Source organism: Caretta caretta, chromosome 3 (assembly GCF_965140235.1).
Source record: "Caretta caretta isolate rCarCar2 chromosome 3, rCarCar1.hap1, whole genome shotgun sequence".
In the NCBI taxonomy this organism is placed as follows: Eukaryota; Metazoa; Chordata; order Testudines; family Cheloniidae; genus Caretta; species Caretta caretta.
This window is the reverse complement of record NC_134208.1, coordinates 191334143-191348002: the sequence shown is the minus strand read 5'-3', so window position 1 is coordinate 191348002 and position 13860 is coordinate 191334143. Positions and strand designations below refer to the sequence as shown.

General features: G+C 41.6%; 1 protein-coding gene across 1 annotated transcript in view; it reads right to left on the bottom strand.

Annotated features, from left to right (window-relative positions):
- Positions 1-13860, bottom strand: part of LOC125633571 (protocadherin Fat 4-like) — a 46614-nt gene that overhangs the window by 10630 nt on the left and 22124 nt on the right. Inside the window, exons 14-22 of the mRNA XM_048843017.2 lie at positions 13345-13553; positions 11904-12083; positions 11076-11295; positions 9336-9472; positions 7865-8008; positions 3427-3671; positions 2587-2696; positions 905-1039; positions 175-311 (exon numbers count right to left, since the gene is read on the bottom strand). Coding sequence (XP_048698974.2) covers positions 175-311; positions 905-1039; positions 2587-2696; positions 3427-3671; positions 7865-8008; positions 9336-9472; positions 11076-11295; positions 11904-12083; positions 13345-13553 — 1517 coding nt within the window. The remainder of the gene's footprint in view (positions 1-174; positions 312-904; positions 1040-2586; positions 2697-3426; positions 3672-7864; positions 8009-9335; positions 9473-11075; positions 11296-11903; positions 12084-13344; positions 13554-13860) is intronic.

Below are 13860 nucleotides of genomic sequence, written 5' to 3'. Positions count from 1 at the left end.
CCCCCATCATTCACATTCACTGAGCAGATCTCAGATGCAGGGCAGATGATGACCCAATATTTTAAAAACATGTTTAAAAATGGCTCCACTAACCCAGTTTAATGGCCAGTGTGAATGGAGCCCAAGTCTTTCAGAAGCCTTCAGATACTCAGAAAGGGCAGAAATATACTCTACCTGAACTTTAACAACTGGGAATTTGTACGGCACTGAGTTCAAGATCCGAACAGAGTAGGAGCTGTTCAAAAATGCTGGCTTTTCATTTACATCTTGCACTAAGATTGTTAGTCTTGCCATATTTTGAGAAAACAGACCTTTTAAAAATAAATACATTAATGTAATTAAATCCTGTATCGTGCAGAACATATCACTGAGGCTATAGACATGTTTCTCCGTTAACTCCAAGCATTGCATTCAGATGTGAAAGCAGGCAGTTTTAAGACGATGGCTATACTGAATGGGGGTGAGGAGGGGTGGCACAGCACAGGAGTCCCCAGAAGAATTCTGGCTGACTCAACTTGAATTCCTCTGGGTGGCACATGCTGGAGTGATGCAGGGTGAAAGGGTACAGCATGTTAGCTCTATTAGCCAGGACAGACAGGAGCTGGGGCCCTAGCCCTATGCCATTTGGGAAGTCCAGTGCCAATAGCTGCGTTCCCATCTGTGGCTGTGGTGAGCCCCTGTGAAGGAGTTCAAGGTTGAGGGAAGGCTCTTTGCCCTCCATTGCCTGCCTAGTGCCCATGCAATCTGGCCCTCAGCTTTTAATCTTTCACCACAGCTTTGTCATTTAAAGCAATTCACATTTTCTGTTTCTAAATTTAGTGCAAATATAGAATGCACAAGAAGTGTCCTGTGCTTAACACCCTCCAATTCAAACTGCAATGTCCTTCAAAGGAAAAAAAAATACCTGAATACTGGACCCGTGTGACAGAGGAGGGACTTTCATTTGCTTCAACTGTAATTGTATACTGAGAAATTTCCTCATAGTTCAAGTTAATTGCAGTTTTTAGCTGTCCACTTTTTGTATCCAGTATAAAATGGGCTGAAAGGAAAAATGTGCACTTTTCAGAGATATAGTCAACATTTTCATTTGTATCCTTCACACCTCTTCTATCTGTGTTGCTCTTGTAATGCTACTTACTGCCTCAGTCCTTGGGGACTGAATGGTAGCGTATTTCAACACTAATACAGGAGTGGCAAAAGCACCAAAACCTCAAAAAACTTTCAATCAGAAGTAGGTCACCAGCTGTGCTTTTTATGACTTCACACATTGCCTGTTAATACTTCTGTATTTCCTATACAAAAAGAGCAAAATGTGCACTTTCAATCTAGATGACTTATTCCAGTCCAGGGTCTCTCAACCCTTTTTCATAGTGTGATGACATCTTAAGGGAGATCTTGGTTTGTCACCTCACCTCTTCTCCTATTTGCAAGTGTGTCGACTACTATCCTTCCCATTCATGATTGCATAACATTCCTCAGGCAGCTCTTGCTTACATGGAAGAGTAATATTTGGTAAGCGTGGCGTGTGTTTTTATAGCTATCTTTTAGAAACATTTACCAGCTGGAAACAAGAAGGCAGAATGGCAGAACAAGTGACCAGCCAGCTTTTCACTAGCGGTGCTCCGCCGACCACCATTGTTTTCGATTAGGGAAGACACATGGAGGAAGAAAGACTATAACATCTCCATGAGAGAGAAAGCCGAGTGAGCCTCTCACTGGAAGACCCTCCCACACTGATTCTCTATCTTGAATCTCCTCAAAGTCCTTTTCCTGAACAGACAGACTTCTTACATTTAAAGGTGCAGTATACAGAAGACAGAATGTTAGCTATGTGTGCTGCACCTGTCTTTCTACTTGATTTGCATTTTTTTAACTCAGATTTTCATTATTCCAAGTTTTTAGACATAGGGGGCCATATTCCCAAGTGTTGTAAATGTCGGTGTAAGTTGCACACCAGTAAATTGGTGTGAGTGCAAGCTGATGTCATAGAAAAGCAACTGGCAAACAACAAGGTACTTACTTACCCCTTCCTGTTAGTTGTTTCTCCTGAGACCCTTCCCCCTTTTGCTCTTTCGGCATGTAAATTAAACCCATGTAAGCCCACTTAAACCCACTTTGCAACGTGTAATTTATACCACCACCTAGGTCACTTCTGAACTTGGCCAAATAAAACTGGTGATGTCTTATACTAAAGACAGGTTTCAGAGTAGCAGCCGTGTTAGTCTGTATTCGCAAAAAGAAAAGGAGTACTTGTGGCACCTTAGAGACTAACCAATTTATTTGAGCATAAGCTTTTGTGAGCTACAGCTCACTTCATCGGATGCATCCAATGAAGTGAGCTTTAGCTCACGAAAGCTTATGCTTAAATAAATTTGTTAGTCTCTAAGGTGCCACAAGTACTCCTTTCCTTTTCTTTATACTAAAGAGATATAGTAAGAAATCATGTCACTCTCAATACCTACATTTTATTCCATAGTCATTATTCTCACTCAGTCTCATTGCTAAATACAATATGATCTCCCACCCAGAGCTAGTTTATGGTGCTATATTTGCCTACGTTAGGGTGTAAGAAGAAGCTGTACTCACCACGCTCATTGCCAGATACAATTTTGTAATCAATTTGTCTCCCTAAGGCTTCTGTCACAGCAAAAGTGTAAACTAAATGTGCAGCTCCTGTATCTTCCATCACAGCTGTGCTAACAGAAAAAAGACAACAGACTGTGATGATAGATCTTACTGTCACAAATGCCAATACCTGATTTGTTGGCAGTGCATGTTGTTGAACCTTTGAGACTTGGGAGAAGGGTGTTCTTGATGGAAGATCCTTGGCTGTGGACCTTTTTCCCCTCTGGAGGATACCTACTGGAGTATGCTGGCCTTCAAAGAGCAATGCAAGGCTCATCTTTTTGGCCAAGCATTTCTTTGACCTTGGGTCAAGGCTAGGGAAGATTTTTCCATTTGGTGGTGGGTGGTTGATAGGGGGTTGATGCCCAGTATGTGTAGGACCAATTGCATTCAAAGCCCACAACAATATGCCAGTAAAAATTATTGACATAAAATCAATACATTTTTATACCAAAATACTGATTGATGGTGTGCAAAAGGAAGGGGGGAAAGGAGGGTGATCTTTACTCTGACTGGGTGAGTTTGGAGGACAAGTGCATTTTATAAGCTGAAGAATAAGGCAATAAAATGTAAAACATGGTTCCAAACATCAGATGCACAAAACAATTAGACTAGGGACATTTTCTGGCTTTGTTATTTAAAATTAATTGTTTGTTTCTTCCCAACACAAAGAAAAATGGAATTTCCATCTTTGGAAATACTACCCCCAGTACTTTTAATGAATTCAGTGGCAATGTGGTCTCAGCTACAAGGAGAATTCAGAACAATGACACTCATGTAATTGAAAATAAAAACCCTCACCTGATGTCAGTCTGATTAAACTGTGGGACAAACGGGCGATTGTCAAGCACATTGAGCATAATCAAGGCTGTGCTATTTAATGGAGGAGAACCTCGGTCTTTAGCTATTATTCTCAAAGGCATCTCTCCAGGTTTGGACAGGTTTCCAATTGTTATTATTTTCCCCTCATTTATATCCTCAATCAGGAAGAACTGGCTGAAGCTAACATCCGGCAGGATATAGTATTCAATAAGAGCATTTTCCCCCTGCAATGGCAAGAACACATTAGTAGAATTTCAGAGAGAGAAGTGGGAGAAGACTATTATTAAGCACAGGAGATCTGTATACTATGCTCTGCTAGACGCTGGGCAACTGTGCCTTGGTTTTCCCATCTGTAAAACAGGGATAAAAATAAATCTTTACTTGCCACAGATGTTGAGAAGCTTTCTTTGTTAATGTTTGTAAAGGATTTTGAGATCTTAGAAGGTGCTACATATTACAAAATTTTATTAAATTTCCAGAAAGAATACACATAGAAGCAATAAAGAAAATTACAAGCAATTTGAGTAAGTTTCTGAAGGGTGGCATAAGCACTGTTTAATATAATAGACTTGACAAAATCTAAATGCATTCAATGAACTTATTTAGAAAATTAAAATTTTGGATGAGTTTTGCTGGGTGTTTCAGAAAACAGAAAATGTCACAGGCAATTAGCCAATTACATAATAAGCATATGAAAAATGATCTTAGTATGTTTTCCCTGAAATAAGTCTTTAAAGGTTGGCTTTATGTTAGAGTTGGCTCTGTTACACTTTGCTCTGTATTTCTTGAAAGTATTATACACTGTGCTTCACTGGCTCCAGTGGGAGCAAGATTGGGAATTACCATGTGTTTATCGACATTAAGTAAGTTTCAGATTTATGGCTCTTTTTTCCTTTATAATAATCTCAGAAAGAGAAAGAAAAAACAAGGGAAAGAAGAAGAATTCACACCCTGTCCTTCTTAGCTCTCAGAGGTGCCCCATATTCTCTGAGTCCTACCTTGATGTCAGTGGTCATTCTGTATGAGGATGGAACACAGGATACAGATGATGTGATTTTCATCTGGGCCTCAATGCAGGCACAATTTTATGCTAATGTATAATTGTTTCTGTAAATTCGCACTCACAGTGAATTAGACACAATTATTTCCACTTATAAAGCTGCATCTGCCAAATTAAAATGGCTGAACATCAGGCTCTCTGGGTTTGAATCAAAGCCTACTGAAGACAATAGGAGTATTTCCACTGACTTCAGCGGGCTTCAGATCAGGCACCAAGTGTTCACACTACTATGCAGGAAGAGAGAAATGATTTAAGTTTTTTATTTTTAATACCTCCCAAGCACCAAGAAGAGAGAGCAGAAAAAAATCCCAAATTGCACTTTCAAATGCCTCTTTAATTCTGAAACACATCCCTGAGATAGGATTTGGTGGTCTTAGTCCAGTTCTCAGTGGCCGGGGGTTCATATGACCTAACTGCAACGGGACTGTTGCCCCCTTACTAACATTCAGTGGGGGGTGTTTTAGTTGCTAGCTCCCAGTACTAAAAAGGGGGAAGGGTCGATGGGGAATCAGGACCCTGAGACTGACAGGCCCCAGGAACAATGGGGAGAGGACAATGCTCCAGGTCAGCCTGAATGACAGGGCGAGCAGGCTAATCAGGGAGTCAGGAGGCCAGGGAGGTCCCGTCCTCCGTGTGAGCTGGAATTGCCTGGGTCAGACAGAGTGGGGCTGAGCTAAGGGGACAGCAGGGGCCCAAGCTAAGCTGGGGTGCAGAGCTGTGCCAGATCCAGAGGGACCGGAAAAGCAGCCCAGAGAGAGCAGACCCTGTCCTGGGAGCAGAGCTGCAGCCCCAAAGCCAGAGGCACAGCCCAGAGAGAGCAGACTTGCCCTGGGAGGAGAGCTGCAGCAACCAGAGCCAGAGGGGCCAGAAAAGCAGCCCAGGAAGCAGGTCAGTGCTGGGAGCAGAACCACAGAAGCAGCCTGCAGAGCAGACCTGTCCTGGGAGCAGAGCTGCAGCAACCAGAGCCAGAGGGGCCAAAGAAGCAGCCCAGGGAGCTGGAGGCAGAGCAGCAGCAGCAGTGCAGAGACAGAGTGGTGCAGCTGGGGCTGCAGCAGTCAGGAGCTGGGTGCGGTGAGCAGCTGGGGAGACCGAGGGGGACCCTGGGCAGCGAGCCCAGCACAAGGAGACGCCTCAGCCAAGAGGCTCTGCAGGCCAGGCTTGGATCATAACCCCGACATGGCTGGGGCGACACTGGGAAGAAGGGTCCTACCACTGAGAGCCTGAGAGCGTGTGGCCACCACCAGAGCAAGTTTCCAACCCACTACATCCCTGCAGCACAGCCAGGGCCTGAGAAGAAGGCCTGGGACTTACAAGGAACAGACTGTGAACTGCCCTGACATTCCAGAGACACTGTTTGTGATGTTCCCCGCCACAGAGCGGGTTGATGTGTTTCCTTTAACCTTTCCCATTTTTCCTTATTCTTTTTAAAATTAATTGTTGATTAAATAACTTGCATTTGCTTTAACTTGTATGTAATGGTCAGTGGGTCAGAGAAGTGCCCAGTGCAGAGAGAGTACCCCGGAGTGGGGACACCCTAGCCCCTGTCCTAAGTGACCACAGCAGGGTTGGGGGTCGAGCCCCCCAGTAATTTTGGGCCCAGCCTTGTTGGGGTTACGAGGACTCTGCCGGACAGGAGAGTGGAAGGGGAGTCCTCAAGGGCAGGGAGGCCACTGGGTAAAGGAAGTGGGAGCGAGGACTCAGATCCTTTCGCTAGCCCATTTCACTGGGGTAGTGCAGAAGCCAGGGAAGTTTCCCACAATAGCAGGACTATTCCCCCGCTTACATAACCACCCCTTCCACAACTGGTGGTGATTGACACACTTCTAGGCAATCTTCACAGAGAGGCCAAGGACTGAATGGACATGGAGACTGAACTACTCTCTCTTTCTCCCTGACGCCCTTGGTCAGGAGCGTGTGAAAGAAGATTGCATTGCCAACTCCCTTGTTCCTGTTTTGTCCATTAAGAGAGGACTTGAGTCTCTCCAGCTGTCAACCCAGTATCTTTCATGAGCATTACATTCACACTGAGAGTTAAAAAGTATTATAAATAAAAGAAGAAAAGAAATGAGAAGGAACATAGCAAAACAGAGCTTTTAGTTTTATTATAGCAGTAAGTTAGAGCTGGAGATACATAGTTTGACCAGATCTGTACCCCATCAAATAGGGAGGCAACAGCCACTGATATTTCTTTTGATGGCACTTCTGGAAGTTCCCTCTCCTGAAAGGGGTATGTTCAGGAATGATGTTGCTATGCTGAGCTAGCAAACTGTCCAATACCACTCACTGTGCACAGTGATAAGTGCACTAGAAATGCATAGATCAAATGCAACTATTTGTGGAAGTACTACTCTCAGGACTGGTGTTCCTGGGAGTAGCAACACAGTGAACAGTAGTCGGGTGTGCAGTGTAAAATTTTTTGAGGATACTTGTGGAGAGTGTTCCCTTGTTCCCAAGAAGGCATACGGCATATTGGGCTGCATTAGTAGGAGCACAGCCAGCATATCGAGGGAAGTGATTATTCCCTCTATTCGGCACTGGTCAGGCCACATCTGGATTATTGTGTCCCGTTTTGGGCTCCTCACTACAGAAAGGATATGGACAAATTGGAGAGAGTCCAGCAGAGGGCAATGAAAATGATCAGGGGGCTGGGGCACATGACTTATGAGGAGAGGCTGAGGGAACTGGGTTTATTTAGTCTGCAGTAGAGAAGAGTTAGGGGGGATTTGATAGCAGCCTTCAGTTACCTGAAGTGGGGTTTCAAAGGGGATGGAGCTCGGCTGTTCTTAGTGGTGGCAGATGACAGGACAAGGAGCAATGGTCTCAAGCTGTAGTGGGGGAGGTCTAGGTTGGATATTAGGAAACACTATTTCACTGGGAGGGTGGTGACGCTCTGGAATGGGTTACCTAGGGAAGTGGTGGAATCTCCATCCTTAGAGGTTTTTAAGGCCCGGCTTGACAAAGCCCTGTCTGGGATGATTTAGTTGGTGTTGGTCCTGCTTTGAGAAGGGGGTTGGACTAGATGACCTTTTGAGGTCTCTTCCAACCCATATTTTCTATGATTCTATGACAGTCTGGTGGGTACATACCCCATATTCAGTATTTTTCACTTTTCTATTACCTTCCATCTGAGGAGTCCAAATAACTTTACAAACACTAATTAATTAAGCCGCACAACACTTCTGTGAGATAGGTATAACCCATATATTGCAAAGGAGGAAACGAAAGTACAGCTCAGTTAAATGACTTGCCCAAAATCACAGAGTGAGTCAGTGTCAGAAAAAGAATTCAGGAGTCTGATTTCCCATTTTGGGTGGAGAAAATCTTACAACAGTCTTAAAATTAAAAACTAACAGTCACCTGATCTTTGTCTGTGGCTTTCACAGTAATGACATGAGCTGCTACAGGATTAGTCATGTTTATTGCAGCAAAATAGGAGTCCTCAGTGAATTCTGGAGCGTTATCATTTATATCAGCCACTACAACAGTGACAGTAGTATTGGCCTGGAAAACAAAATTATTTCAGATATGTTTAGAATATTTAAGATGACTCTTTTATCCTTGCTTGCAACAGTAAACACAAATTAGAATCCAAAGAACCCTGTGGTATAATATTAGCATAGCTTTAATTTCTTTATTCACTTCACAGAATTCTACATCCAAGATCAACACAGGACATGAATACGAGAAGAGGCAACATGTTTACAGGAGCTGTTGGATTCTACACTGTAAAAGGTCTATAGCATTCTGAGTGAATAAGACATGGCACAATGTGATGTATGGGGACAGCATACCATACCTCAGATGCTATGAGGGAAAGGCAAAGTGTTGCTATTTTTTTTAATGTTTATATTATAGCTTTTCAAAATTAAAAATAGATACTACAGAACTGGAAAGATTTGCTGCAAATTAATTTTCACTGATCTGGAGATCAGTATTTGGTGGTTTGAAAAATATCAGTGTAATTACTATGCTAATTAATAGCAACAGCAAGCAATCCTCTTCCCCAGCAGAGGTTGGCTGGGAAATAATGTAGGCCCTGATTCTGACATTTATCCCCATGGGACTAGTTGTGGCATAAGATACTACTCATCAATCATGAATACAGGTGGCAGAATCTGACCCATAACATGAATATGTGGACAGCCCCTTTCTGTGCTGCTTTAAACAGTTGTACCTTATAATAACTATTAAAACATTTGAGCCAATGCTAAGGTCTGATTCTCCTCCCACTTAACACTGTGAAATCAGGAGTAACTCCATTCAAGTCACTGCACTTACACTGGTCGCAAGTCAGTATGAGAGAAGAATCTGTCCCTTTGGCCACATCCACCCTCCAAATTTTCTGATTAATAGATTCCAAAGCCACACTGTGATCATCTAGTCTGCCCTCCTGTATAACACAGACCATAGAACTTCCCCAAAATAATTCCTAGAGCAGATCTTTTAGAAACGTATCAATCTTGATTTACAAATCACCAGTGATGGGCTAGTAATTCCTTATTCAAAGTCAAAGAATTTCATGACCCCTAATATTTACTATAAAGGTAAAAAATGTACTAATGATAAATTAGAAGTTTATATCATTTGGATGTGCTTTGAGAAGTTGACCTAGAATGCTTAACCTTGAAAGGCAAGGGTGTGCGGTGAGTGGGGCACTGGGAGATTCTTTGCTTAAGATCATAACATTTTCAGTGCCTCACAGCCCCACCAACTGCTTTAGCACTGGAGCAGCTCCACAAGTCTTTGTTGCAGGGCGAGCGCTACCAGCTATGTGGTCTAGACCTGCTTTGAGCGGTAATGTTCCCATGTATTATAAAAATGCTCTTACCTGATAGAAAGGGGCAGATTTATTGTTGCATGCGTTCACTGTAAGGATGTATCTGTTCAGGGCTTCATAGTCTGGGGAATTCTTTACCTTAATGTTCCCATGTACTTCATCTATTTCAAATATATTTCCACCACCACCTAGGGTACATTCAAGGAAACATTATACATTAATACTGTCTGAGAGGCAGGTAGCTGGCAACACTCTCCAGTCAGCTGTTAACATCTTTCTTGCTCTGAAAGCAATCCTCTGTTTCACACAATCAAGGTAATGCAGTAGAAATGGTAAAGATATGAACTAAACAAATAATGTGAGTGAAATGAATATCTGCGATGGGAACCAAGAGAACGGGTCAACAGATACTGCATAGACACCAGCTCAATGAAGGGTTAAATAGCTCCATGCTTAAAGATACGTAAAGTGAGGACAATAAATGGCAACTGCTGTTGGACAATTCATGCCAATATATTGGACACCTTGGGCCAAATCCTGAAAACTAGCTATTCTGGGCCAGTGCAGCCCAGGGGATCTGGAGGGTACAAAGAGGGCTATCAGCCACCATTACAGTTTCCCGACCTTCAGCTTGCCGGTCACTGTTCAGTCTCAAGAAATAACTTGGAGCCTCAGTGTTGCTCCAAGTTTGCTGCCTGCAACAGCTTCCAAGGGCCATTACAACAGCCAGGGATTGCTGAGGCATAGCAGTGCTCCAGACAAGCCTCTTTCCCCAGTCACACTCCGAATGCTTTCCACCTTCTTTGTACTGCTGGAGCGGTAGTGGCCTGAGTCTATACTTATCCCATTTAGTTAAGAAGGAGCAGCTTTGACTCTCAATTGATTCTCAGTCCAGGCAGGTGAGTGACGCACATACTTGGAGAAGAGGTGATTATTATTTTTGACAACCAAAACATGCTACAGAAAAATCTCAATGACTTTCAGAAAGATTTATTCAGTATGGATATGAATATTCAGTATGAAGTCTGGTTAGGAACTTGAAAACAGAGCTGTTTTGCAGTTGATCTGGCCATGGTACTGCTATATTTGAGGAAACTTTGCTGTGGTTTTTACTGCTTTTTGCCCACACTTGTTCAAAGCCATAGTAGGAACTTTGTGCACATAGGAAATAAAGAGACAGTATGAAAAAATAAGCTGAATACATGTGCACTCATTCTCCCAACAAGGGGGAAAAAACATTGCCAGGACTGATTCTCTTGTGGCATCATTTACACCTTTTCAAAGCAAGTATAAAATGCCCAGAATCCACAAGTGTGAGTAGAGAATTCTGATTTGGTAGCATTTGACACCCCTTCTGCACAAGTAGGAATGCCAAGGTTCTACCCAGAGGAGAATCAGGCCTCAACCCTTTCCTCAACACACAGAAGCTGACACAGCATGTATTAAAAGTGTTCTTTCTACCAAAATGAATCATGTTGATTACAGTTTATGTGGCAGATCAGTTAAGAGTTTTCAGAATAGAAGAGAGGTTTTTTTCAGGTGGATGAAAGGTTATTTTTAACTGCAGTTAGTAGTATGATTTAAAAGTGAGCAAAATTTCGGTCCAACAACAATTGCTACTCAATCAGTTTGAGTAAAAAGACAGTACAGTTGTAGATTGGTAATATATATATTTGTCTTAAATAGTGAGGAGCTACAAGACTCTAAATGTAATGCTGTTGATGCTCACAGGAGAGTGGACATTATGAATCAAAATTAGATAGTAGTTTCCATAAGAGAATCGCTTGTTACCTATGAGATTATACAGAACAAAGGCATTATCTCCCTCATCTTTGTCTGTTGCAGTGACTTTTCCAACAATGAATCCTACAGGTGCATTTTCCGTAACACTGAGTGTATTGACTGGGTCAAACACTGGTTGGCAGTCATTAATGTCAATGATGTTTATGATGATAGTGCAATAACCCCTTTTCTTCTCAGGGATCCCATTGTCTTCAGCATATATTACAACCTATAAATAACACAAATATAGCTACTGGGTCAATTGCATAATGGGAAGAGCTTTTTGATTTTTTTAAATTTAAAACGAGCATTTCAAGGTCACCTTAAAGACAATGCATGAAATGTGTCTGAAAAATTGAAACATTTTCTCATCCAAATGTTTCTATATATAAAGTATTATTATCAAATGAACCTATTAGTAAATTAGCTTTTGGTGAAAGAGAAAACAGAAGTAACACATGTGGCAACAAAAAATTGGATGGATTGTTTTTGAGCTCTTTTATCTCTAAGGCCCTGATCCTGCAAAGATCTGAGCACATGCTTAACCTTATGCCCATGGGCAGCCCAAGCAAATGAAGTCAAAGTTACTTACATGCTTAAATCTTTACAGAGTGGGGCCTAAGATCCTTGCCTTATTGTATGTTATATTAGTAATTATTACGTACTATCAGTGTTTGACTTGAATAGATATTATGTAAAGACGCATATCTTTTTAAGTGATACATAAAATGTTCAAACCCATCTGAACCAAAACAAAACAAAATCTCACTGATTACCCTGGGGTTAAAACAAGAAATCGGAATAGGGAAAAACTTGAAGTTGCAGTTTAAAGCAAACCTGATACTTTGTAGGTCCCTCTTCATAATCAACAGGAACAGTGGAGTAAAGAATCCCAGTAGCTTCATCTATTCTGAATTTCTGTCTATCTCCACTCAGAATGCCGTATGTGAGAAAACCGTTTCTACCTGTATCATTATCTTGAGCCTTCAGCTGAATGATTTGGGTAGAAGTTGAATTCTGTCAATACAGAATAGAGAGAAATGGTCAAAGATGTTTTGATTAGCTGCCTTTTCCTGTTTTAAATATGAATAATTTTTAGAGCAACGTGTGTGGCTTTGTTTTAAGGAGAAACTCAACAGCCTCTGCCCCCACCTTTTTGAAATTAAAGGAACACTGTCAACTGAAGAGTCATACTGCTTCTGAATATTGTTTGCCTAGCAATTTTACTTATAACTGAAAGATAAATAAATAAAAACATTTTTATGTAATTTCAGCTTTTTTACTATTTTTTTTTGTTCCTTTGACAGCACATTGTGCACAGTCAATTTCATTCTTTCAGTTAAGGCCTGATCCAAAGCCACTGAAGCCACTGGGAGGTCCCTAGTTAGTCAGTTTCCTCTGTGTGAGTCTTTCACACAGAAATATGGCAGACAATTGTATACTTTTTTGGGGAGGTTGGAAAATGTGATTGTAACCCCCACCCTACCTCCAAATTAGCAGATGGGTCAGTGGCAGGGGTAGTAGCTAAATAAAGTTTTAACTCAATTTTGGAAACTGAGCAGGTTTCATATTGGCTGTGTTCCTTAAAGGGAATCTGTATGGGCCAGCTGTTAATCTTAGATGCAAAGCATGCATTACAGCATATATCAAAATAGCCTTGATGTGTGTTATTTTATTTTTTTATAGCTGGACGCTGAAAGGTACTGAGGTGTTATTTAAAAAAAGCAAATCACTAGTTGAAATATTGAGCTGGATTCATTTTCAGAATTAAAGTGTGGCTTCCTTGGCAGGCAAAAAGAAGTTTAGTGACAGACTAAATCAGAAATCTGGTTTGCTTGGAACGCTGCTGTTAGTTTATGAGCAAGATAAATCATAATGGATACTGCTGGAGAAAGCAGAGGGGAAAGAGCTATTTTAATGGAGTCTTCCTTCTTATTCACTGCAGGAGGCAGAGAAAAGTCAAAGCAAGTATCTGCAGCCCAACAGTTCCCTAAATAGGTTGAGAAGGTGCAAGAGCAAATTCTAAGGGCAAACCCATGTGCAAGAAGGGTTTGATGTTTTCTTTCAGTGGAGTCCCGTTAGCGAAAGATCAGTGTTTCCTCAATGTGTTTATGTTTCCATGTACTTCTCTTTATGTGCTGGAGTTTTCAGTTTCAAATATATTATCACATGTCAAGACAACATTTTGAGTCTTTTCCCCTCATTGGATGTTTACTAGCACATTAACTTTCAGCGCAAAGGACAACATTTCATTGTTTGGGGGATAACATTTTCTCACCTCTTGTAGTGTTGCTTCAAGCAAAGAGGATGGGAAAACAGGAGGGAAATCATTTTCATCAATGACTGTCACTTGCACAGAAGTTTGACTGTAGATGTTGGTTTCAGACACATCTATTGCTTGCACGATAAAGAGGATTGGAAACTCTTCTACTGTCAGGTTCTTTGTTGTTCTTATTATGCCACTAAACTGATCAATACTAAAGTAACCTAAGAAAGAAAGAAAACACAGATTACACTGTGTACCATTTTCTCAACTTTTGAAACTATCCGAGAGATACAAGTCTCATTACGCAAACCATCCCAGAAAATTCACTTGTTATAGTGCCTTCCAAAAAGAACACTTAGGGCCTGTCAAGACAAACAGGTAGTGCATGGCATGCTGGGCTGTAAATTTACAGCTCCCTATTGTGCTGTGCACTAACTGTCTATGTGGACCCGGTACTGCAGACTAAAAGTTCCCCAGTGCGTTTTGATCTACTTCATTTTGAAACAGGAAGTTAGCGTGCCCTAGGAA